Here is a 26,022-nt window from a genome sequence, read left to right as displayed (position 1 = left end):
AGAAAAATAGAGTCATATGAGAGATAGAGGCGCTAATGACATTTCAGTTCAAAGGAGAGAGTGATGGCGTAGCCTTGGATTTTGGATAAGAGTAAGGGGGTCGTGTGTGTGTGTACCTGGTCTATAAAGGTGAGGTGTCTCTGGATGGTGGCTTCATACTGCTCCTTCTGCAGAGTGAAGTTCCTGCTCAATTCCTTCTCTGTCTCCTTCACATGCCTCACTGTCAACTCCCTCTGCTGGGTCTGGGACAGAGAGAGAGGGGTGGAGAATGGGCGAGAGAGACAGATGGGACAGCTTAGCATGTGAACACTATAGACCAGGGATAGGCAACAGGTGGCCTAGCGATTCAATTTGGCCACCCAAAGTTGTCTTAGTAACAACAAATTGAGATGGGGTAAAGCTATGACATCTTTAATTAATAAGTGTTCCCCTTTGAAAAAGAAAACATCACATATGGCTGTGAGATGGATCTTGTGATGGAATACAGTGAATGTTATTCACGTTCTCACCAGAGCGGTCTGCAGCATGTTGACAGTGCGCCTCTTCTCCTCCAGCTCCAACTTCAGTCTCATCATGGAGCCAGTGACCTCAGCAGCCGTGGCCGAGGCCTGCTCTATTCCCGCAAGCTCCTCTTCTGACAACATCTAGAGACAGACAGAGACAGAGCTCACACACTGCAACACACACCGTCCAACTCACTAACATTAACTATTTTAGCAACACCTGATTGCAATCACCCTTTCAGCTCAAGATCTAACCTAAAACATTATCTACATCACCCTATATGGTGGGGTAAATTAAATGCTCAAGTCACATCTCTAGATTGGAGAGGTGTGTATAATAACGGTCACATCGGAAGAACTAAATACCCCTCATTATCAGCATTGAGAGGTTGTTGGTCTAGGTCAGAAATGAAGGCAAGCCCAGCACTCGCAAACCCTTATTTTATTAACAATGTCAGGACAATGGCATTGAGCGAATCTCCCCTCACCTCTTTGTGTGACCCTGAGGTGACAGATCGAGGTCTCTCCTGTTCAGACTTCTCCATCTCATCCAGGAAGCTCATGATGCTCTGTAGTTTGGCCTCAGAGAGGAGAGCACCCCCGTCTGGCAGCACAGGGGTATGGACCAGCTGACCATGACGCTCCAGGTTATCAGTGGTCAGGGAGTTGGAGTCTCCATCCTGATAGAATATAAATAATATAAACATGTTATCAGTGGTCAGGGAGGGAAAGGGAGAGAATGTGAGAGAAGGGAGAGCAGGGAGAGAATGTATGTGACGACTTGGGATTGGATTGCACCACTGGGGTCTCCTGTACGTCCCAAGACTGTGTTAGCTCATTAAAAAATGAAAGGCTAAAAGGTAGAGTAGACATCAAGTAGTTTAAATCTATTGCATTACAAGGCATTGCCAAGAGCTGAGGTGAATCAAGGTGTGAAACAGAACTGGATAGATAAAAGCGATATGGTTAGAAACCAGATACAAGTAGCTTCAGATCTGCTAAAGAGAGTGAACAAGGGCAGAGGGAAGGGTACAAATTTGTGAAATGTAGTGCAGCCTTACCTCATCTATCCAGGAGTACTTCTCCTTGTGGTAGCTCTTGGGTTCAGACAGCCTCTCTGGTTCTTCCTCTAGGAGCTTCAGAGTGTCCAGCAGGTCGTTCAGGGTGGTCTTAGACTGGGCTCTGCTCGATGGCGCCCCCTGGCGCTGGTCCTCCACACTCACTGACCGCTGCAGAATCTCCTGTTATACAGAGAAGAACAAATACAGTGCCAGGACATGAATGATATTAAATCAGCCTGAATGCACTGGTTTTGTAGACGATATACAGATCAGTAAGTCAGGTTTAAGAATGAGACAATGCATAAACAAATGGGAATATTCCAAAGATCAGATCTCATACTGTTATGGTAAATTTAGAGCTAGAATCAATGGTTTGTTACCTGAGAGCATTGAGAGTCTCTGCGATTGGACAGTGCAGGGGAAAGCGGTCTCAAGTTGGTGACGTCATCCAGGTCAGTCACAACGTTCACATTGTTAGAGTCTGCAGACAAAGGAAAAACATGAGGGCATCTATATGCAACTATATGTGCTTACAGGACAGGGTATTTTAGCTGGCAATGGAGAAAGGAAATGCACACTGCACACTAATTTACATTACATCCATGACTGCCCTAGGCTTGACAGGGAAAGTTGCCATTAGAGGCTCAGGGAGAGACTGACCTGTGTTCTGGGCCTTGACGTCAGAGCCAGTGGGGGAAATAGGGTTCCTGTTGCAGGGGGATGTGGGGCTCTTGTTGCTGGGGGAGGAGGTGGTGGTCTTAGTCGGTTTCTTATGGCCCACCTTGCCACTGTGTCTCAGGGTCTCCATCTCCTCTTGGGCAAAGGCCTGTATCTCAGCAGCCCTCTGGGCTCTCTTCTGCTGCAGCTCCTACAACACAGCAGGAGGGGGCGACATTAGGCAGGCAGGGTCACGGAGAAAGAGACCAGGGATCTAGGGTGAAGTTGCCCCTAGACGCTGATCTTGGCCCAGTTTAGCATTTTTCCCAGTAACGATAAAGGTTAAGGGAAGCGGATCTTAAATCTGTGGGAAACTTCACCCCGGAGCAGAAACTAGCCTTGTTCCAGATCAGTTTGTGCCATTTTGCCAACTCCAAGTCACTAATTGTCAAACATTACAAGTAGTTGGCTAGAGAGCAGGAACGGACCGGCACCCAGGCTGCATGGGAACTGTCTGCAAGGTTATTTTCCAATCTACTACATTTATGTCATGAAGACTGAAGCATTTGGCTTTGTGGGGATAGGAAAACGTGGAGGGGGGAGTAGGCACTTGATGGGGCATCGTGGATACAACAAAAACCGAAGGAGTGGCATTTGTTGGGGTTGGGGAACATTTGGGGTTGAAAAGTAAGTATCTGAAAGACAGGTGTAGTTGAGGGTAGAGGTCGACCGATTAATCGGAATGGCCGATTAATTAGGACCGATTTCACATTTTCATAACAATCATAAAATACCTAATCTGTATTTTTTTTACACCTTTATTTAATCTTTATTTAACTAGGCAAGTCAGTTAAGAACACATTCTTATTTTCAATGACGGTCTAGGAACTTTGGGTTAACTGCCTCGTTCAGGGGCAGAAAGACAGATTTTCACCTTGTCAGCTCGGGGGAACCAATCTTGCAACCTTACAGTTAACTAGTCCAACGCAATAACGTTGCACTCCACAAATGCAGTAAGCCAAGGTAAGTTGCTAGCTAGCATTAAACTTATCTTATAAAAAACAATCATAATCACTAGGTTAACTACACATGGTTGATGATATTACTAGATATTATCTAGCGTGTCCTGTGTTCCATATAATCTGACTGAGCATACAAATATCTAAGTATCTGACTGAGCGGTGGTAGGCAGAAGCAGGCGCGTAAACACTCATTCAAACAGCACTTTTGTGCGTATTGCCAGCAGCTCTTCGTTGTACATCAAGCATTGCGCTATTTATGACTTCAAACCTATCAACTCCCGAGATGAGGCTGGTGTGACCGAAGTGAAATGGCTGGCTAGTTAGCACGCGCTAATAGCGTTTCAAGCTTCACTCGCTCTGAGCCTTGGGGTGGTTGTTTCCCTTGCTCTGCATGGGTAACGCTGCTTCGATGTGGTGGCTGTTGTCGTTGTTTTCCTGGTTCGAGCCCAGGGAGGAGCGAGGAGAGGGACGGAAGCTATACAGTTACACTGGCAACATTAAAGTACCTATAAGAACATCCAACAGTCAAAGGTTAATTAAATACAAATGGTATAGAGGGAAATAGTCCTATAATAACTACAACCTAAAACTTCTTACCTGGGAATATTGAAGACTCATGTTAAAAGGAACCACCAGCTTTCATATGTTCTCATGTTCTGAGCAAGGAACTGAAACGTTAGCTTTCTTACATAGCACATATTGCACTTTTACGTTCTCCTCCAACACTGTTTTTGCATTATTTAAACCAAATTTAACATGTTTCATTATCTACTTGAGGCTAAATTGATTTTATTGATGTATTATATTAAGTTAAAATAAGTGTTAATTCAGTATTGTTGTAATTGCCATTATTACAAATACATTTTTATTTTTTTATTATTATTTAAAATCGGCAGCTTAATCGGTATTGGCTTTTTTGGTCCTCCAATAATCGGTATGGAAAAATCATAATCTGTCGACCTCTAGTTGAGGGAGTGGGATCTAACAAAGAAGAGACCACTGTGTTATGACTCAGGTACAATAAGATAGGTTTACTGTAGGAAGTTCAGCTATAGTTCAACTATACATTCAGAAATAATTCAGTCATCCTGTATACCTTCGCTGAGGCTGTTTAAATATTCCTCTATAATACCTGAATGGCTGCGACGCGGGCAAGACGAGCCTTCTCCTCACGAATCCTTTTACGGTCCTCCTCCTTCTTCTGCACCTCTGGAGACTTCTCCTCCTCTGCTCTCTGTTCTCGTTCCTTCACACGGTAAACACAAAAAGGTTGTGGGTTCAATTCCCACAGGGATTATATGCAGTGCTTTAAGAAAGTATTCACACCCCTTTCATTTTTTCCCAATATGTTGTGTTACAGCCTGAATTAAATATCTATTAAATTGAGATTGTGTCACTGAACTACACACAATACCCCATAATGTCAAAGTGGAGTTTTGTTTGTAGAACATTTTAGAAAAAACATTAAAGCTGAAATGCTTTGAGTCAATAAGTATTCAACCCCTTTGTTATGGCAAGCCTAAATAAGTTCAGGACTAAAAATATGCTTAACAAATCACATAATTTGCATGGACTCATTCCGTGTTCAATAACAGAGGATGACATGAATTTTTTAGTAACTACCGTGTCTGTACCCCACAACTACATTTACCTGTAAGGTTCCTCAGTCGAGAATTTCAAGCACTGTTTGGTAGAAGTGTATAAAAAAATATTTTAAAAAAAGAAGCAGACTCTAAAATATCCCTTTGGGCATGGTGAAGTTATTAATTAGGCTTTGAATGGTGTATCAATACATCCAGTCACTACAACAATACTCAGTTGCCGGAGAGGAAGGAAACTGCTCAGGGGTTTTCACCATGAGGCCAATGGTGACTTTAAACAGTTAGAGTTTAATGGCTGTGATAGGAGAAAAATGATGGAACAACGTAGTTACTCCACAATACTAACCTAAATGAGAGTGTAAAGAAAAGAAGCCTGTACAGAATAAAAATATTCAAAAAAACATGCATCATGTTTGCAACAAGGCACTTAAATAATCCTGCAAAAATAATTAGCTTACAAATGTACTTTTTGTCCTGAACACAAAGCGTTATGTTTGGGGGAACCTTTGTCATTATCGGGTATTGTGTGTAGATGGGTGAGAAAAAAACAGATATTTAATCCACTTTGAATTCAGGCTGTAACAACACAATGTGGATTAAGTCATGGGGTATGAACTCTTTCTGAAGGCATTGCACACTGTATCCACTGCACCAGAAGTCACTGTGGATTAAGTCAAGGGGTATGAACTCTTCCTGAAGGCATTGCACACTGTATCCACTGCACCAGAAGTCACTTTGGATAAAAGTGTCTGCCATGTAGCATATACAGTGCCAGTCAAAAGTTTGGACACACCTACTCATTCAAGGTTTTTTTTTTACCTTGTAGAATAATAGTGAAGGCATTAGAACTATGAAACACATATGGAATCATGTAGTAACCAAAAAAGTGTGCCTTGACAGATTTGCACACTCTTGGCATTCTCTCAACCAGCTTCATGGGGTCGTCACCTGAAATGCATTTCAATTAACAGGTGTGCCTTGCTAAAAGTTCATTTGTGTAATTTATTTCCTTCTTAGCATGTTTGAGCCAATCAGTTGTGTTGTGACAAGGTAGGGGTGGTATACAGAAGATAGCCCTATTTGGTAAAAAACCAAGTCCATATTATGGCAAGAACAGCTCAAATAAGCTAAGAAAAACAACAGTACATCATTACGTTAAAGACATGAAGGTCAGTCAATTCGGGAAAACTTAAACATTGAGCGCTTCTTCAAGTGTACTCACAAAAACCATCAAGCGCTATGATTAAATTGATTCTCATGAGGACCACCACAGGAAAGGAAGACCAAGAGTTACCTCTGCTGCAAAGGACAAGTTCATTAGAGTTAACAGCACCTCAGATTGCAGCCCAAATCAATGCTTCACAGAGAACAAGTTTTAATTTATTTTATTTCACCTTTATTTAGCCAGATAAGCTAGTTGAGAACAAGTTCTCATTTACAACTGCGACCTGGCCAAGAATAAAGCAAAGCAGTTCGACACATACAACAACACAGAGTTACACATGGAATAAACAAAACAGTCAATAATACAGTTGAAGAAAATGTATATACAGTGTGTGCAAATGAGGTTAGAAAAGGGAGGTAAGGCAATAAATAGGCCAGGAGAGTTGTATGGCACTGAAGCTCGTCTGGAGGTTAGTTAATACAGTGTCCAAAGAAGGGCCAGAAGTATATAGAATGGTGTCGTCTGCGTAGCGGATCAGAGAATCACCAGCTGCAAGAGCTACATCATTGATGTCAACAGAGAAGAGAATTGAACCTTGTGGCACCCCCATAGAGACTGCCAGAGGTCCAGACAACAGTCGCTCCGATTTCACACCGAACACTGTCAGAGAAGTAGTTGGTGAACCAGGTGAGGCAGTCATTTGAGAAACCAAGGCTGTTGAGTCTGCAGATAAGAATTATGTGTTTGACAGAGTTTAAAGTCTTGGCCAGGTCGATGAATACGGATGGACAGTAATGTCTCATCGATGGCAGTTATGATATCGTTAAGGACCTTAAGCGTGGCTGAGGTGCACCCATTACCAGCTCTGAAACCAGATTGCACAGCGGAGAAGGTTCAGTGGGATTCGAAATGGTCGGTAATCTGTTTGTTAACTTGGCTTTCGAAGACCTTAGAAAGGCAGGGTAGGATAGATATAAGTCTGTAGGAGTTTGGGTCTAGAGTGTCTCCCCCTTTGAAGAGGGGAAGACCGCGGCAGCTTTATAATCTTTGGGAATCTCAGACGATACGAAAGAGAGGTTGAACGGTCTAGTGATAGGGGTTGCAACAATTGCGGCAGATAATTTTAGAAAGAGAGGGTCCAGATTGTCTAGCCCGGCTGATTTGTAGGGGTCCAGATTTTGCAGCTCTTTCAGAACATCAGCTATCTGGATTTGGGTGAAGGAGAAATTATGGGGGCTTGGGCGGGTTGCTGTGGAGGGTGCCGGGCAGTTGACCGGGGTAGGGTTTGCCAGGTGGAAAGCATGGCCAGCCGTAGAGAAATGCTTATTGAAATTCTTAATTATAGTGGATTTATCGGTACTGACAGTGTTTCCTAGCCGCAGTGCAGTGGGCAGCTGGGAGGAGGTGCTGTTATTCTCGATGGACTTTATAGTCTCCCAGAACTTTTTTGAGTTTGTACTACAGAATGCAAATTACTGTTCGAAAAAGCTAGCCTTAGCTTTCATAACTGCCTGTGCATATTGGTTCCTAACTTCCCTGAAAAGTTGCATATCACGCGGGCTATTCGAATCTAACGCAGAACGCCACAGGATGTTTTTGTGCTGGTCAAGGGCTGACCGGTCTGGAGTGAACCAAGGGCTATATCGATTCCTGGTTCTACATTTTTTGAACGGAGCATGCTTATTTAAGATGGTGAGGAAGGCACTTTTAAAGAATAACCAGGCATCCTCTACTGACGGGATGAGGTCAATGTCATTCCAGAATACCCCGGCCAGGTCGATTAGAAAGGCCTGTTCTCTGAGGTGTTTCAGGGAGCGTTTGCCTGCAGACCCAATTGCGGCTGCTGGCAATGAGGCAGTGATCGCTGAGATCTTGGTTGAAAACAGCAGAGGTGTATTTGGAGGGCGAGTTAGTTAGGATGATATCTATGAGGGTGCCCGTGTTTACAGCTTTGGGGTTGTACCTGGTAGGTTCATTGAACATTTGTGTGAGATTGAGGGCATCAAGCTTAGATTGTAGGATGGCCTGGGTGTAAAGCATGTCCCAGTTTAGGTCACCTAGCAGCACGAGCTCAGAGGATAGATGGGGGCAATCAATTCACACATGGTGTCCAGGGCACAGCTGGGGGCAGAGGGTTGTCTATAGCAAGCGGCAACGGTGAGAGACTTGTTTCTGGAAAGGTGGATTTTTAGAAGTAGAAGCTTGAATTGTTTTGGTACAGAAACATCTCAACATCAACTGTTCAGAGGAGACTGCATGAATCAAGCCTTCATGGTCGAATTGCTGGCAAGAAAATACTGCTAAAGGACACCAACAAGAAGAAGAGACGTGCTTGGGCCAAGAAACACGAGCAATAGACATTAGACAGGTGGAAATCTGTTCTTTGGTCTGATGAGTCCAAATTTGAGATTTTTGGTTCCAACCGCTGTGTCTTTGTGAGACGCAGAGTAGGCGAACGGATGATCTCTGCAAGTGTAGTTCCCACCGTGAAGCATGGAGGAGGTGCGATGGTGCTTTGCTGGCACACTTAACAAGCATGGCTACCACAGCATTCTGCAGCAATACCCCATCCCATCTGGTTTGCGCTTAGTGGGACTATCATTTGTTTTTCAACAGGACAATGACCCAACACACCTTCAGGCTGTGTAAGGGCTATTTGACCAAGGAGAGAGATGGAGTGCTGCATCAGATGACCTAGCCTCCAGTCATCCGACCTCAACCCAATTGAGATGGTTTGGGATGAGTTGGACCGCAGAATGAAGGAAAAGCAGCCAACAAGAGCTCAGCACATGTGAGAACTCCTTCCAGACTGTTGGAAAAGCATTTCAGGTGAAGCTGGTTGAGAGAATGCCAAGAGTGTGCAAAGCTGTCATCAAGGCAAAGGGTGGCTACTTTGAAGAATCTCAAATATAACATTTATGAACACTTTTTTGGTTACTACATGATTCCATGTGTTATTTCATACAATGTAGAATATAGTAAATGGATGGATTCAGTGGATTAAACCACAATGACCTAGTAGTATTGTGTGGTGGTGGTCTACTCAGCTAAACAGAGATCAGGCAGACCAGACGTTTACCTTCTTGGTGGTGAGGATGCGTCTGAGGGCAGCCTGGCTGGCATGCTGTGACTGTCTCCTGGTGTGGAGTCTATACCACCGCTGGATGGTCACCGCTGCCTGGTTCACCTGCTGGATGAACCTACAGACACAACAACAAAGAGGTCAAAGGTTAGGACTAGGATGAGCAATATGCTCAAAAACAATTCACCACAAATCAATACAAGGAGCTAGAAGGACGGAGAATGACTTAAAGAATTGTGACTGCATCCCGCTTTTCCCCAAAAAATGTTGCACTTGCACAAACCATCATGGATTTCAAAGCAAAGGATTGGTGTAAGCTTTGGCTGGAGGGAGTTTCCACCATTGTCCAATCCATGAGAGAGAACGTGCAAGGTCACTACTAAAGAACTTTGCTAGAGAAAACATTACAACACAAGAGCATTGATTCCCAAGGTGCCTTGCTGAGTGAACTCTGACCTCTCGGCCTCCTCCTCTGTGACCTCTCTCCTGCGGGGCAGGCTGGGGGAGCCTCTGGGGCTACGCTGGCCAGCATTGTTGTTAGATGTAGAGGAGGACGAGGAGAAGTTCTTCTGGGACTTGGTGGTCAGAGAGCTGCTCTCCAGGGGTCCCTCGTCATTCACTGTGGCTTTCAGGATGTTACTGAGCACACAGAAAGAGAGAGAGACATGAACATTAACTTAGTATCAAATGTATTTATAAATACTTTTTACATCAGCAGTTGTCACCAAGTGCTTTCACATACTTTTATCAATAGTATCAAAACAGCACAAACCTTTGAAATACTAATACATACAGTATATATGTTTACTGTATGCTGAAAAAGACTAAATGATAGACAATGAAATTATTTAAGGTATTATTGACTCACTTGAAGGAGGGTTTCTGGTTGGAGCTCTTGGGGGTGAGGGGTTTGTCAGAGTAGTTGTTATGCAAGATGGTTGTGACAGAGTTCCCCACAGCTCCCTTGTTGCTCCTAAAATATCCGGGGCAAAATGTCACTGCACACCCTTAGAGTGTCAACCCTGATTGACAAACTATCATAACAAGTCATGGCAAAGTTGGGAAGACCGGAGAACAAACAGTTTTAAGATTTTGCTTAGTATGAAAATAATATTTGAGGTAGTTTCTTAATATTTTTATACAAACATACATATCTTTGCTACCACTTTACACTGCAATGACATTTTGGACATACTAGTTGTTTACAATTCAACCGATAGTGGTAGAAGTAAAATGTCCCTCGTGTTTCACACCGTCTTCAAAAGGTAAACATGAGAGGTCATTAAGAAATGTTATGATTTGAAACAGATATTGGATGAAAATACACAAAATAGATTTTCATTTGATCTTTTAGGCATGTAAAATGACAAAACTATAGCCAAAGTTACTATATTTTATACAAGATAGTAAAAGTAAGAATTACTTATCTTAGTTGTACTGGCAAACTTGATGTAAAGAAGTTACATTTTATATAATTATGTGAATATTACAAATCTGAGTCTAATCGGAGTCTTGAGAAGAAAAAAAAATACAACAATAATGATTGTCATCACCTATACCAATCAAAACACCTCTGGGTATTTTTTTATATATATATATATATATATATATATATATATATATATATATATATATATATATATATAATTATTATTATTTTTTTTTTTTACACCAAATACAAAACATACAGAGGCACACAAACGACTAAATCTCTTCTGCCCAGACCCACATGCTCACACCCCCATCCCTTGTGCCCGCCACATGGCCTGAAACTACACCATTTTGTTTCTCTCCTTAGCCCACGTACTTTAAATATTTCAGTAATAAATCCTTAGATTTATCCACTGGGTTAATGATGGCAGAATGATTGGTTAATCAATCAATACATTTTTCTAGATAAGAATCATCCAACCCGTTGGGTATCTCACTACCCCCACATGCCATGTCTTGAAATAAGCAAACAGACCTCTTCTTAATGATGAAAATGTTATATGACGAGACAAATGAGGAATGTTTACGCAGTTCAATAATCAAGAAAGAGGCATCAAGAATATTTAAAATTGGGCCTGATTATAATTTATTTATCAATACAATTTTATTTATGAATTTAAGGTACATCTCACTAACCAACCATTAGCATATTGAATGACAGCTTTGTAAGTTATTTCTAATTTGAGTTTAGTTTTTACTTTGTGGGGGGGGTGTCACTCCATGCCCTCAGTGAGTCAGGAGGAGAGAGATGACACATGAGATTCTCAGTCAGAGCTATCAATATTAACAAAGTACACATTATCATAATAATTCACCTCCAAGTACACAAGTCTCTTACTGTTGAGATGGTGTGATAAATCCTTCAACCCTCAGACATGTTATACAGGTCTTCAGAAACATACCCATCATATCCATACCAACCAACCAACCATACAGGATTTGAATTGGATTTTTTACAATATAATATATATTTAAACACCACAAACTGAAAAAAATATTGCATTACTAAAAAATTGACTTTAGCCTTTTCATTTATTGAAATATCAGTCAATGTTGCGCAAGAGAGAACTCAAACAGTAAGCTATTTTGGCAATTTAATGAAATGTACTTTTAGGAAAGCTTAAAGCATGGGCTGCCTATGTATTCTAACATCTTCAAATTGCTCATCAGAATTCAGTAAGAATGAAGCATGCCGTGGCATGTTCTGTTAAGCTGAATTACCATAAACTTAATGTGATTTCTGGCATTCTGAGCACCATGGGTGGACACCCTAAATTGGAACGGAAATGGCGCCACACCAAACTGGAAGTCTTCTGACTAGCTTGGAAAGACAGTACCGTGCAGTATAGAAGAGCCCTACTGCTGCTCGATCATCCTATTTTTTTCAACTTAATTGAGGAAAATAAGAACAATCCGAAATTCCTTTTTGATACTGTCGTAAAGCTAACTAAAAAGCAGCATTCCCCAAGAGAGGATGGCTTTCATTTCAGCAGTAATAAATTAATGAACTTTGAGGAAAAGATCATGATTATTAGAAAGCTAATTACGGACTCCTCTTTAAATCTGCATATTCCTTCAAAGCTCAGTTGTCCTGAGTCTGCACAACTCTGCCAGGACCTAGGATCAAGAGAGACACGCAAGTGTTTTAGTACTATATCTCTTAATAATCATGGCCTCTAAATCTTCAAGCTGCATACTGGACCCTATTCCAACTAAACTACTGAAAGAGCTGCTTCCTGTGCTTGGCCCTCCTATGTTGAACATAATAAATGGCTCTCTATCCACCAGATGTGTACCTAACTCATTAAAAGTGGCAGCAATAAAGCCTCTCTTGAAAAAGCCAAACCTTGACCCAGAAAATATTTTAAAAACTATCAGCCTATATCGAATCTTCCATTCCTCTCAAAAAATATTGAAAATGCTGTTGCGCAGCAACTCACTGCCTTCCTGTAGACAAATAATGTATACAAAATGCTTCAGTCTGGTTTTAGACCCCATCATAGCACTGAGACTGCACTTGTGAAGGTGGTAAATTACCTTTTAATTGCATCAGACCGAGGCTTTGCATCGGTGTTCGTGCTCCTAGACCTTAGTGCTGCTTTTGATACCATCGATCACCACATTCTTTTGGAGAGATTGGAAACCCAAATTGGTCTACACGGACAAGTTCTGGCCTGGTTTAGATCTTATCTGTCGGAAAGATATCAGTTTGTCTCTGTGAATGGTTTGTCCTCTAACAAATCAACTGTAAATTTCGGTGTTCCTCAAGGTTCCGTTTTAGGACCACTATTGTTTTCACTATATATTTTACCTCTTGGGGATGTCATTCGAAAACACAATGTTAACTTTCACTGCTATGCCGATGACACACAGCTGTACATTTCAATGAAACATGGTGAAGCCCCAAAATTGCCCTCGCTAGAAGCATGCGTTTCAGACATAAGGAAGTGGATGGCTGCAAACTTTCTACTTTTAAACTCGGACAAAACAGAGATGCTTGTTCTAGGTCCCAAGAAACAAAGATCTTCTGTTGTATCTGAAAAATGTATCTTAATGGTTGTACAGTCATCTCAAATAAAACTGAAGGACCTCGGCGTTACTCTGGACCCTGATCTCTCTTTTGAAGAACACCTGCATTGTTTGCTGTTTGGGGTTTTAGGCTGGGTTTCTGTACAGCACTTTGAGATATCAGCTGATGTACGAAGGGCTATATAAATAAATTTGATTTGATTTGATTTGATATCAAGACTGTTTCAAGGACAGCTTTTTTTCCATCTACGTAACATTGCAAAAATCAGAAACTTTGTCCAAAAATGATGCAGAAAAATGTATCCATGCTTTTGTCACTTCTAGGTTAGACTACTGCAATGCTCTACTTTCCGGCTACCCGGATAAAGCCCTAAATAAACTTCGGTTAGTGCTAAATACGGCTGCTAGAATCCTGACTAGAACCCAAAAAATTGATCATATCACTCCAGTGCTAGCCTCGCTACACTGGCTTCCTGTCAAGGCAAGGGCTGATTTCAAGGTTTGACTGCTAACCTACAAAGCATTACATGGGCTTGCTCCTACCTATCGCTCTGATTTGGTCCTGCTGTACATACCTACACGTACGCTACGGTCACAAGACGCAGGCCTCCTAATTGTCCCTAGAATTTCTAAGCAAGCAGCTGGAGGCAGGGCTTTCTCCTATAGAGCTCCATTTTTATGGAACGGTCTGCCTACCCATGTCAGAGACGCAAACTCGGTCTCAACCTTTAAGTCTTTACTGAAGACTCATCTCTTCAGTGGGTCATATGATTGAGTGTAGTCTGGCCCAGGAGTGTGAAGGTGAACGGAAAGGCTCTGGAGCAACGAACCGCCCTTGCTGTCTCTGCCTGTCCGGTTCCCCTCTTTCTACTGCGATTCTCTGCCTCTAACCCTATTACAGGGGCTGAGTCACTGGCTTACTAGGGCTCTTTCATACCGTCCCTAGGAGGGTGTGTCACTTGAGTGGGTTGAGTCACTGATGTGATCTTCCTGTATGGGTTGGCACGCCCCCTTGGGTTGTGCCGTGGCGGAGATCTTTGTGGGCTATACTCGGGCTTGTCTCAGGATGGTAAGTTGGTGGTTGAAGATATCCCTCTAGTGGTGTGGGGGCTGTGCTTTGGCAAAGTGGGTGGGGTTATATTCTTCCTGTTTGGCCCTGTCCGGGGGTGTCATCGGATGGGGCCACAGTGTCTCCTGACCCCTCCTGTCTCAGCCGCCAATATTTATGCTGCAGTAGTTTGTGTCGGGGGGCTAGGGTCAGTTTGTTATATCTGGAGTACTTCTCCTGTCCTATCCGGTGTCCTGTGTGAATTTAAGTATGCTCCCTCTAATTCTCTTTCTTTCTCTCTCTCTCTCGGAGGACCTGAGCCCTAGGACCATGAGTCAGGACTACCTGGCATGACTCCTTGCTGTCCCCAGTCCACCTGATCGTGCTGCTGCTCCAGTTTCAACTGTTCTGCCTGTGATTATTATTATTTGACCATGCTGGTCATTTATGAACATCTTGGCCATGTTCTGTTATAATCTCCACCCGGCACAGCCAGAAGAGGACTGGCCACCCCACATAGCCTGGTTCCTCTCTAGGTTTCTTCCTAGGTTTTGGCCTTTCTAGGGAGTTTTTCCCTAGCCACCGTGCTTCTACACCTGCATTGCTTGCTGTTTGGGGTTTTAGGCTGGGTTTCTGTACAGCACTTTGAGATATCAGCTGATGTACAAAGGGCTATATAAATACATTTGATTTGATTAATCAGGTTACGCAACCAATGCATATGCATCTAGGAAATTAAATTAATTAAAACATTGCTGGTCAAATGTCTGGTGTCACATTTTCCTCAAAGAAACCTTGGTGTTTCCGCATGTCTGTGTGTGTAAGGCGGGTGAGGCGACCCACCTGTTGTTAGCAGTGAAGTTGGCAGCCAGGGCTACCCCGGTCTCTCTCCTCTTCGGGCCACTGGTGATGGGAGAGTCCACGCTGCCCGTGGAGCGAGAGCTGGTAGGTATAGGGAATGCTCTTGGCTGGTCATCCTGAAACAGGAAAGGAAATGCACAAGTCAGGTTTCTGTGATCCACAACCATTGGATAAAAGTGTAGCAGCATACCTAGGCTATAACACAATACTGAGTTAGAGGATATAAACTGTCCACAATAACCCCTGCAGCAGGCTATGTGATAGAGGTTACAGTATAGTACTTTATGACCCTGAGAACTGTTGTTGTAACAAGGGATTTATAATTGATTGATCTGAGTAGATCTGTCTCACAATCTGATTTGATTGTGAGACAGTAGATTACAATGGGACAGATGGCAGTAGGATATTAGAGGACGGTGGGACCATAGGGGAGAGTGGGACAGTAGAGGATAGATTAAGTACCAGGATGTTCCAGGTGGTACGGTCCGGGGAGGCCTTACTGAGGCTGGCCAGCTTCCTGCGTCCATCTGAGCTGCTGTCAAACAACGCAAGGAAGTCTTCTGTCTGGTCCTCACTGGACACACACACACACACATTAATCAATATTATAAAATGGAACATAGGCCTATGTGTTGTATAATATTTACATTATAGCGTGTTTGTGTGCAAACCATTTCTAATCAAACGGTGGGACACTCAGTAGGGAGACTGCTCCATTGCTTACAGCCTCAGATTGTAACAACCAATCAAATTTAATTTGTCACGTGTACCGAATAGAAAAGATGTAGACATTACCATGAAATGTTCACTTACAAGTACCCAATTGTTATACTGAGTTAAAGTAAAGACATCTTAACCCAGGAAAACAATACTTGAGTAAAAGTAAATTATTTAAAATTCCATAAATTAAGCAAAACAGACGGCACCATTCTCTGGAGGCAAAGGTCGAGTGATCCGCCAAACCTTAACACCCATCTGCTTAACCAGGAAGCCAGCCGCACCAATGTGGCCGCCACAAGGAGTAGCTAGAGCGGATGAGCCAAGTAAAGACCCTCCGGCCAAACCCTCTGCTAACTCGGACGACGTTGGGCCAATTGTGCGCAGCCCTATGGGACTCCCAATCACAGCCGGTTGTGATACAGCCTGAGAACGAACCAGGGTCTGCAGTGATGCCTCTAGCACTGTGATACAGTGCCTTAGACCGCTGCACCACTCGGGAACCCCTCTTGTATTCGTTTTTATTTATGGATAGCCAGGGGCACAGTCAGAGATGACTTACAAACTAAGCATGTGTGTTTAGTGAGTCCGCCTGATCAGAGGCAGTAGGTATGACCAGGGTTGTTCTCTGCCTAACAATTGACAATGTTCCTGTCCTGCTAAGCATTCAAAATGCTTAGCAGGGCATTGTCAATTGTTAGGCAGAGAACAACCCTGGTCATACCTACTGCCTCTGATCAGGCGGACTCAAGAGTACTTTTGGGTGTCAGGGAACATGTATGGAGTAAAAAGTACATTATTTTATTTAGGAATGTAGATATGTAAAAGTTATAAAAAATCTAAATAGTAAAGTACAGACACCCCAAGAAACTACTTAAGTAGTCTTTAAAGTATTTTCCCATGGGAGTCTGTGTGTGTGTGTGTGTGTGTGTGTGTGTGTGTGTGTGTGTGTGTATGTGTGTGTGTATAGGGGAGTGGGAGCCCGCACGCGAGTCCGCGCGTGAGTGCGTGGGAGTCCGTGCGTGAGTGCGTGGGAGTCCGTGCGTGAGTTCGTAAGGGGCAAACTGGCCCAATTTTTTAAACATCTGAACACCACCGATTCAAGAAGCTGCACATTCCTCTACGCTTCCCTTTACAAGCTGCTGATATCTGGAGAGAGGCAACCCAATGACAGCTATGAAAGACTTAGGGAGAGTCAGTCAGTAACTGGAGAGGAAGAGCAGCCTATTAGATTGTCCTTAATTTAAACTCTGTACCCTAACAGCATCCCAGAAGGCAGTGGGTGGTGGGGCGTACTCGCGGCAGCTGCCTGACTATAGAATCTCTGCATGCTGTGCTGCACACACTTCTCCTTTCTCTGGTTCCTTACTGTGGGGTAACCCGACCCCATGGCCCTCCCCCTCCAACTCCTGACAAAGCAGCTCTAGCTAGGACTCTGCTCCCCTACAACAGCCCCAGGTCCTGGGTCTCCAATTATAATACAGGCAGCCACTATGACACAATGCCCATTGTACAGTCTTTTAAAAAATGGTTAGGGATGCCAGCTGTTGCTCAGCGAGGAGAGACTAAGAGAGACTTAAAGAGTCAGCCGACCAGCCTCCCTCCCTCCATTCAAGCCGATGGAGCTCTAGCCACCATCCTCCACTCTGCACTTAACTCACATACTGCTCTTCCAACTGCTAAATCAAATTCCACATATCGTCACAAAAACATACTGTGTGTGCTAACATGTTCCATCCAGACAAACACATATGGTAGGATATGGGCTGACATGTATATTTCAGACTTAAACTAGGTTAAACAGCTAAAAGGAAACCTTTTAAATACTCCAATTCACATAAAAAGTTAATCACTTTCCAGAATAATTACACTAAGATTATTTGTTGGACAAATCCAAATCTGAAGACTGAGTGCCCAGCCTGAAGCATCTCCGACTGAATAATAATGTCATACATGCTGCAGCACATATACAGTACCTGAGTCAACGAAACGAAAACAATGTCAATATGGGGTCAACTGGGCTGGCTGTATAGAGACAATGTAGGAAAAAGTTGTGATGTGTGGCTCAGTTCGTTAACTAGCAATGCTAAGGTTGTGGGTTCAATTCCTGCAGGGATCACCCATACATATACTAAATATTTAAGGTCTAGGATACCTTAGGCTGATGTTGGCTTGCTGGTTGACCTGTGTAGTACTGTTGGACCTTCTCAGGTTCTTGATAGAACGGGAGCTGCCAAACCCAGCATCACCCTACGGACAAGAATGCCGACAGAGGTAAATTAAATACAAGACATCCTAGTTATCTGTAGTTATCTGTTGTTGCTTAAAACAATGTCATGTTAGCACACACTCATATGGCAAACATGAGTATCTTTGTTCCACACAAGGTTTGAAGTTTGGATTCTATCTCAGCTCTAACACAGCTTTAACATATTAACACAGTAAAAGCATAACTGTCACAAACAGGGCTAACTTGCATCCATGCATACTGCTTGCTGGTTTCACTCACCAGTGTGTTGCGTTTGCCCCTGCCTTCGCTGGCTACAGAGACAGACACAGAGCGGGAGAAGACTTTCCCTGGAGAGGCAGAGCTGGGCCGGCGGGACACCGAGAGCTGGGAGCCTGACAGAGACAGGTCCAGGGCATCCCCTGTTCCTCCAGCCTGGATGGACGACGGGCTACGGGTAGTGTGCATCCTGACAAGGCCTGTTAGAGGGAGAGAGGAAGAGTCATGATACACATGGACATTCAAAAAGGGACACACACACAATATTGTAAAATAACTGATTGGTGCGGATTGATCAAGTTAAGAGGAGCAGATGCAGTCAACCACTTCCTCTTCAGCTGTTAGTTGCCCTAGGCAACATAGTCACAACCGTAGCACTCAGATAACAGTAATACTTTAATTGAATTCACACCTCAACCACATTCACTCCATTCCCAATTAAATCTATTTCAATGTTTTAGACTTCTTCCTAGGCAGATACAATGCAGATGGACAATCATGGTTATGTCGTTCACCTGGGATTGACAAAATGTGACACTTTGCCTCAAGATCTATCTAGCTTGTAGTCCTGCTTAACATTAGTGGAACAGTGTAACATGATTTCAGAGAGGTATCATATCGTTGGCTACAATGTTTCGATGGAATCAGTGTGTAGGATATAGGTTGGTTGTGCGAAGTGGTGGTGGGGGGGGATACGGGTGATAAGGAGAACCAAAGATAAAAATTGAAATGTTGAAACCACAAATAAGCGTAAAGTCGGCCATGCAAACTTACCTTGCTTGTGTTATCGCAAATTACTCCAAAGCCAATGGTGACGTTTCAGTTAGAATAGCTACAGTATGTCTTGGTGGCACTGATTTATTAAATCAACACACGTTAACAGTAGCTACCTAAAAGCCAAGAGCTAACGTTAACTATAAGCCTGGAACCTGTCAAGTGGGTCTGCTAGAAGCTAGTTTGAACAAGTGGTTGATACCTAAAATGAGTATTTATGTGCAGCCTAACCTTCTGTGTGTGGCGCACTAGGTTGGCTGGCTAGCTAGCTTAAGTTAGCGTGCTCTCATCTTTCTACACATAATAAGCGAAAAGCAACATGTTGGCTACGAAGCGAAAAACCCTCAATAAATCCACTATAGTAGCTAGCTAGCTACAAACGGTCAGATACGATAGTCCTTCGTTACCACAGCTCCGTATAATTATTCCGTGAACTTGCTCCATCAAAGCAAAGAGTGAGTGACAATAATACCCGCAACATCTTCTCTGTGGCAACCAGAAAACACAAGAACTCAACCTACTGAGAACTGTGATTGGCGGTAAAAACACAACGTCCTGGAAATCCATAGGATCTGATAGGTGGAGTGGAGATGTCGGTTAGCAGTGCAGTGGCTAACGGGGCGTGCCCCAAACGCACTGTTTGGTTGACTTAGCAAGAGGGGGGTGTGACCCCCACCACCTGCGTCCTACCCAGCCCCAGTTGTCACGATATAACATTTTAACAAATCAGAAAGCGAAAAATAAGCTTTAAATTAGTTTACTTTAATTCATGGGAGCACTAACCAACGCACGTTTCAACACGGTTTATGGTAATTTGAACATTTGTTTCATTTATATATACATTTTCAAGTAGAACATATGAAAACAAGTAAAATAGACAATATAATGTTACTCGCTGTAATAGAACATCTTTATTTTGGTGGTCCAACAACGCATAAAAACATACAAGCTACTAGAAACCCCTTTTTACTGTTGGTCAAAGGTTGAATGGGTGTAAACTAGTACAGGGTCTTTAGAGATAATGGACAATATTCACACACAAGACTGTGGGAATAATTGCCTATATGAAGTTAGCCAAGGAACTAGAGATAGCCTAATATGTAATCATTAGCGAGGAAAAAAATCATAATTACATTTGACATTTTAGTAATTTGGCAGACACTCTTATTCAGCGCGACTTACAGGAGCAATTAAGTTAAAGTGCCTTGCTCAAGGGCACATAATTGGTCCTTGTTTGGATTCAAACTTTATATTTGCTGAATAATCAAACTCTGTTAAGCCACAATGTAAAAATAAACATATAATAAACAACCATCAAAACCAGCATCCTCTTCTTATCTCTTTCTAAACTCTACAGCCATTCTCCACATATCTGCCCCTTTGTCCAAAGTGATGTCCTCCGGTAGCGAGTCAAGCCCAGGCATGGGTGGGAGTCTCTTCTTATCCAGATGGTTGTCTAGAGTAGACCTGATGCTGTGGGACACACACACACACACACAGGAAGGAGGGGAAGAGAGGAGGCAACAGTTAGCATTGCAACCCCATTGTCCTCACCACACACTGCATTCCTATTCAGTCCCTAGCCCCAGCTGCTGGTTTAGTAAGGGGGCAGGGGTGACCTGTGCCGGCTGAGTGTATATCACTTAAGTCCCTTTCCACTGACAGATGGGCGCCGGTAAGCATCACACCCCGGACCCTTCTGGCCCCTAGGAGTCAAAAGGGCCCGCCTCATGTCCCAAGGGGATCTCTCTCTGTGTGTCTCTCAGTGTTTGCTCCTGCTTTATTGGGATTGAAAGTGTCCATATAAACAGATTGACAGATTCCTCTAGTCTAAACATCAAAGTGTGGCCAGGGGTAGGGACAGGGCGGTAATCACTGAAAATACTAGAGGAACACGTTCTTTGTTGTAATATTTTTTAAGATCAGGAAAATGTATAATCAACATCAAAGTCCTGTCCAAAGGTGGGTAATGATGTTAATGACAGCAGTGCTAATCAAATAATTCAAATGCTTTGTAAATAATGTGTTTTACAAATTTGTGCGACATTTGCCCCCATGCCAATCCTTCATTCAGCCACAAATGGTTAGTGTCTTTGTTTGTTTTGTCAGTTACTGTTAATGACCATAAGAGGTTTGTTTAGTCAGTTACTGTTAATTACATAAGAGGTTTGTTTTGTCAGTTACTGTTCATGACCATAAGAGGTTTGTTTAGTCAGTTACTGTTAATTACATAAGAGGTTTGTTTAGTCAGTTACTGTTAATTACAAAAGAGGTTTGTTTTGTCAGTTACTGTTCATGACCATAAGAGGTTTGTTTAGTCAGTTACTGTTAATTACATAAGAGGTTTGTTTAGTCTGTTACTGTTAATTACATAAGAGGTTTGTTTAGTCAGTTACTGTTAATTACATAAGATGTTTGTTTTGTCAGTTACTGTTCATGACCATAAGAGGTTTGTTTAGTCAGTTACTGTTAATTACATAAGAGGTTTGTTTTGTCAGTTACTGTTCATGACCATAAAAAATGGTGAGAGCTGGATTGCCAATGTGTTGACGACAAAAGCAGAAAGCAGCCAAAACGGCCCTTAGCCACACTGTGAGCTAGGTAGTCTACAGCACACACATCTCTCAGTGTTAACCATCTTTCCTACTAGCTCTGCTCTGTATAATAATGCATCAAAAATGCAAAAAAATGTAATACAAAATGGGCTCTTACTCCCAGTGTGGTAGATAAGCCTGGTCTGAAAAAGCCTGAGTGTTGGTCTTCAGGAGGAGGATTTCATGCAGTTCAAGGGAGAGTATGTCAATGTTTGTCCCACTGAAGAAGACCCTCAGCTCTCTCCTCTCCTCCTCGGATAACTTCTGCTGGAACTCTGATGGCAGCCTCTGGAACGGGTCCTGCAAACACATGACATCCATATGCAGCAAGCACAAGATAAATCACAGTGATATAAGTGATATAATTAGGAATAGAAAAACAGATCCTAGATCAGATTAAATCTCTGACTCACATCATCAGAAGAGGAGAACAAGACTCGCTTTTCATTAAATCAAATTATGAATCAAATTAAATTGTATTTGTCACAAACGCCGAATACAACAGGTGTAAACCTGACAGTGAAATGCCAACTTAGAAGCTCTTTCTCAACAATGCAGAGTTAAATAAGAAAAGCAAACGAGTAATAAATGAAATGCACATGAATTAAGCTACAGTATCTACAAGGAGTACCAGCTGAGATTCAAACAAGCATATGTGAGTCTTAGAAAAGCGCTATATAAATCCCATGTAACAGAAATTCTGTTTTTTTAATCAACATTTGTTTTTGATTCAACGCCTGCCATGTCCAATGTCACTCGTTGCCTGGATTTACAGCTCAGACGGAGGCTGACCGCCTGCATGTGGTACCTGAGGTCAACCAGAGGTGGTTAACAGAGGTCAAGGGTCAGGTGGGTGAAAGGGTTGACAAACTACCAAATGTGGTCATAGAGGGGGTGTTTCACTTCACTAACAGAATGTGTATTGTTGGTTTGGTCTTTAAAAGTGATTTGGACTCGGTCTATCCACAGATTCATTGATATGAAAAGATCAGTAGGGATAATTTCAACTCACTTATTGTTATGATTAGAACTGGTATATGTAACTAACTGCATGACTTTTTTACTCTCCACAGTGTAAAACAATAACTCTGGTTGTTAACACCAACACTGGGGGTTATTTTACACCACTGCGTGTTAATTCCACTCTTACAGAACGCCTGAATCAACACTAGAAATGTAACACAGAAAAATCGATGCTGGCCAATTTGATGTGTACTGCATATGTTAACTCACCTGTGGAGAAACAGGTATAGGCTATATGTTAACTCACCTGTGGAGAAACAGGTATAGGCTATATGTTAACTCACCTGTGGAGAAACAGGTATGGGCTATATGTTAACTCACCTGTCCTCTGCTCAGCATCAGCTCAGACTTCCAGGAGGTAAGGAGCTGCCAGGTGAATGTGCTGTGTTCCAGTCTGCTCTCTCCAAGGACCTGGGACAGAGATATGTGAGAGGGGTACAGTCAAAAGGGCCAAAGCAGGGGGACCTCTGTAATAGTGGTCTCTCTATAACATATATTTGACATATAGTAGTATATTTGTGCCTTAGGAATGAGAGTCATGAGGAGAGCACATGCATAATCTACCCGGATAAAAAATAGATACAAGGAATAAACACAAATTACTGCATCTCTGGGCATTAGGTGGAGACATTGCTGGAGTTAAGAGTTACTCTACCTTGGCTACACTGCTAGAGATCTGTGGGCCCATCTTGAGTGACTCAGTCAGGTAGGACAAGAGTGGGGCTTGGGGCACTCCGCTAGTCTTCCCCAGGAACCGCAGGCCAATCTCCACCGCAAACACAGCATCACACACGTCAGTGTATGAACGCAGTCCTGTCCTCATAGCACAGCTAACGGAGCCCTTCAGTGACTCCTGACAGACAGGACAACAGATGGAATGACAGACAGAGAGACAGACAGAACGACAAACAAAGAGACAGACAGACAGAACAACTGTAAGCAGAGAGCTGGACACAGTGACGCATAGCCTGGGAGACTAACTACCTACCAGCCCAGTGAATGGAAACAGAGTGGAGTATGGTGGGTTTAGGAATTTGACCTTGAAACAAAATGGCCCTTTCAAACTCCACTGGGGAAAACTCCTGTGTGCGTACATACTTGGTTGGTATTGAATCCATGGGGGCTGGGCATGACTTCAATGCTTTAAAAAAAAGGATACACTCTTAAACTGAGCGCAAACGTATGTTTACCTGAGGTATCTTAGCCCTGACTTCATCAAGGACTACTGAGAAGTCTTGCTGATATCTGTTCAAGTATCTTGAGGTGTCCTGCAAATACATGCCTGGTTAGTATACCTGCTACTGTAAATGTATTTTATAAAGTAAAAAAAATGTGAATTTATTTTCCTACTAGCATTGCCTTTGCTGATAATGACTTTACAGGGGAAAACTACTTACTATGACTGTTATACAGTATGTGGTTGTCTTACCTAGCTATCTTAAAGATGCATTCCTGGATCTTAAGCACAACAAGTTCGTAACATATTGTACGAATTGGACTCGTAACATATCATAGGAATTGCAATATATGTTGCAAAATATATATATGTTTGCAGCACGTAACATATCATACGAAATGGATGACGTAGTACACAATTGAATGACGTGGTAGTACACAAAAAAACACGGACCCGCTTTGGCTCGTGAGCACCCCTTTCAAAACTACCGGCTGAAATTATACAACAGTTCTTGAGCATCACTTTAAGACGAATGCACAAAGTAACTGTAAGTCGCACTAGATAATTGCAATATATGTTGCAAAATATATATATGTTTGCAGCACGTAACATATCATACGAAATGGATGACGTAGTACACAATTGAATGACGTGGTAGTACACAAAAAAACACGGACCCGCTTTGGCTCGTGAGCACCCCTTTCAAAACTACCGGCTGAAATTATACAACAGTTCTTGAGCATCACTTTAAGACGAATGCACAAAGTAACTGTAAGTCGCACTAGATAAGAGCGTCTGCTAAATGACTAAAATGTCAATGGAAAAATGTAATATATATATATATATATATATATATATATATATATATATATACTAAAGGAGAACAATGGCACAATAATTGTATAAATATGATATCGCAAAGTTTTGTCTCTTACGGCTTGGATGCTTGGTTTCCCAGCTAGGAAGCGGCGGGCCAGTTGTGCCTGGATGTCCATCAGGTTGTAGCTGCTGTCTGTCTCTCTGCGTGTCCTCAGGGTGTAATGACAGTGGGATAACACCAGGGGGAGCAGCTCCCTCTCAGGGTGGCACAGGGTCAACTGTGTCTCTGACACCCCCTCCAGAGGAACACTGTAGGCACTGCAGGGGTGTAAGAAAAACATCTCACAGTTAAGATTCAGGGCCCAGTCTAGGATCAGTTTCAGAGCAGGAGTGCTGGTCTAGGATCAGTTTAGACTTTAAATCATAATTAATGGGATGGGGAACCAGTGCCAATATTCATAAAGTGCCTCAGAGTAGGAGTAGGAGTGCTGATGAGTAGGAGTGACTCAGAGTAGGAGTGCTGATGTTAATCATAATGATTTAAATGGAGAAACTCATCCTAGATCAGCTCCTACTCAGTCTGAGATGATTTTTGAATACAGAGTCTTCAAAGCCTATCAAAGTCGCAAGGTCCATATATTAGCCAATCAAATGATCAAAAGTAGAAGTTTGGTAGGTGTGACTAACCTGTTGTCATGGTGACTGAGTCTCCTAACCTCTCTGACCAAGCTGTTGTGAGTCTCTAACAGGAATTTGACCAGAATCTGGAGGCAGGACCCTGGACCGTGACGACAGGGTGACAGGAACTCCCCAGAGCTCTCCATGGTCAGCTCCTTCTCACAAACCTGTGGTGTCACACCTAAATCTGCTGCTCAAAACACATGCGATAAACACACAGTACACACACATCAAGACACAGTTAGATGGGGCGGCAGGTAGGCTAGTGGTTAAAGCGTTGGACTAACCGAAAGGTTGCAAGTTCGAATCCTCGAGCTGACATGGTAAAAATAAAAATCTGTTATTCTGGCTCCGAACAAGGCAGTTAACCCATTGTTCCTAGGCTGTCATTGAAAATAAGAATTTGTTCTTAACTGACTTGCCTAGTTAAATAAAGGTAAAAGACAGGACTATTTTATCCGACAAGATTCCCCATACACATAGATACCCCATACACTGACACAAAACAGTGGTTAGTATATAGTGGGGAATAAATGTGCTTTCTGTACATACCATTGTTGGCCACGTCCATCCTAAGGCAGTTCCACACATTCATGAAGACCTTCATTCTCCCAAGCAGCACTTTCTTCTGGTACCCTACAGTGGTATAGTTTGGCAACTCATTGATTGAGTGGTTGATTGATTGATTGATTGATCAACCTGAATAAAAACTCC

The 26,022-nt window shown here is 42.7% G+C and overlaps 2 protein-coding genes across 6 annotated transcripts in view; both read right to left on the bottom strand.

Moving 5' to 3' along the window:
* cep131 (centrosomal protein 131) overlaps window positions 1–19,518 on the bottom strand; it is a 40,110-nt gene extending 20,592 nt beyond the window's left edge. For both annotated transcript variants that reach the window (XM_065012688.1, XM_065012689.1), the window contains exons 1-15: window positions 19,018–19,518; window positions 18,247–18,443; window positions 17,893–17,987; window positions 15,483–15,594; window positions 15,003–15,136; window positions 9,960–10,064; window positions 9,548–9,730; window positions 9,090–9,209; window positions 4,376–4,493; window positions 2,225–2,432; window positions 1,945–2,045; window positions 1,565–1,744; window positions 992–1,183; window positions 510–644; window positions 117–242 (exon numbers count right to left, since the gene is read on the bottom strand). In XM_065012688.1, coding sequence (XP_064868760.1) covers window positions 117–242; window positions 510–644; window positions 992–1,183; window positions 1,565–1,744; window positions 1,945–2,045; window positions 2,225–2,432; window positions 4,376–4,493; window positions 9,090–9,209; window positions 9,548–9,730; window positions 9,960–10,064; window positions 15,003–15,136; window positions 15,483–15,594; window positions 17,893–17,987; window positions 18,247–18,432 — 1,995 coding nt within the window. In that variant the 5' untranslated portion in view covers window positions 18,433–18,443; window positions 19,018–19,518. The remainder of the gene's footprint in view (window positions 1–116; window positions 243–509; window positions 645–991; window positions 1,184–1,564; window positions 1,745–1,944; window positions 2,046–2,224; window positions 2,433–4,375; window positions 4,494–9,089; window positions 9,210–9,547; window positions 9,731–9,959; window positions 10,065–15,002; window positions 15,137–15,482; window positions 15,595–17,892; window positions 17,988–18,246; window positions 18,444–19,017) is intronic.
* Window positions 19,519–19,900: 382 nt separating this feature from the next.
* Window positions 19,901–26,022, bottom strand: part of rnf213b (ring finger protein 213b) — a 79,830-nt gene continuing 73,708 nt past the window's right edge. For all 4 annotated transcript variants that reach the window (XM_065012682.1, XM_065012684.1, XM_065012683.1 and 1 more), the window contains 8 exons: window positions 25,861–25,944; window positions 25,318–25,498; window positions 24,747–24,948; window positions 23,825–23,902; window positions 23,290–23,487; window positions 22,956–23,045; window positions 21,730–21,911; window positions 19,901–20,490 (listed from right to left, as the gene is read on the bottom strand). In XM_065012682.1, coding sequence (XP_064868754.1) covers window positions 20,352–20,490; window positions 21,730–21,911; window positions 22,956–23,045; window positions 23,290–23,487; window positions 23,825–23,902; window positions 24,747–24,948; window positions 25,318–25,498; window positions 25,861–25,944 — 1,154 coding nt within the window. In that variant the 3' untranslated portion in view covers window positions 19,901–20,351. The remainder of the gene's footprint in view (window positions 20,491–21,729; window positions 21,912–22,955; window positions 23,046–23,289; window positions 23,488–23,824; window positions 23,903–24,746; window positions 24,949–25,317; window positions 25,499–25,860; window positions 25,945–26,022) is intronic.

Source organism: Oncorhynchus nerka, linkage group LG28 (assembly GCF_034236695.1).
Source record: "Oncorhynchus nerka isolate Pitt River linkage group LG28, Oner_Uvic_2.0, whole genome shotgun sequence".
NCBI lineage: Eukaryota > Metazoa > Chordata > Actinopteri > Salmoniformes > Salmonidae > Oncorhynchus > Oncorhynchus nerka.
Note: the sequence above shows the minus strand (reverse complement) of the source record. Positions and strands in the feature narration are given on the sequence as shown.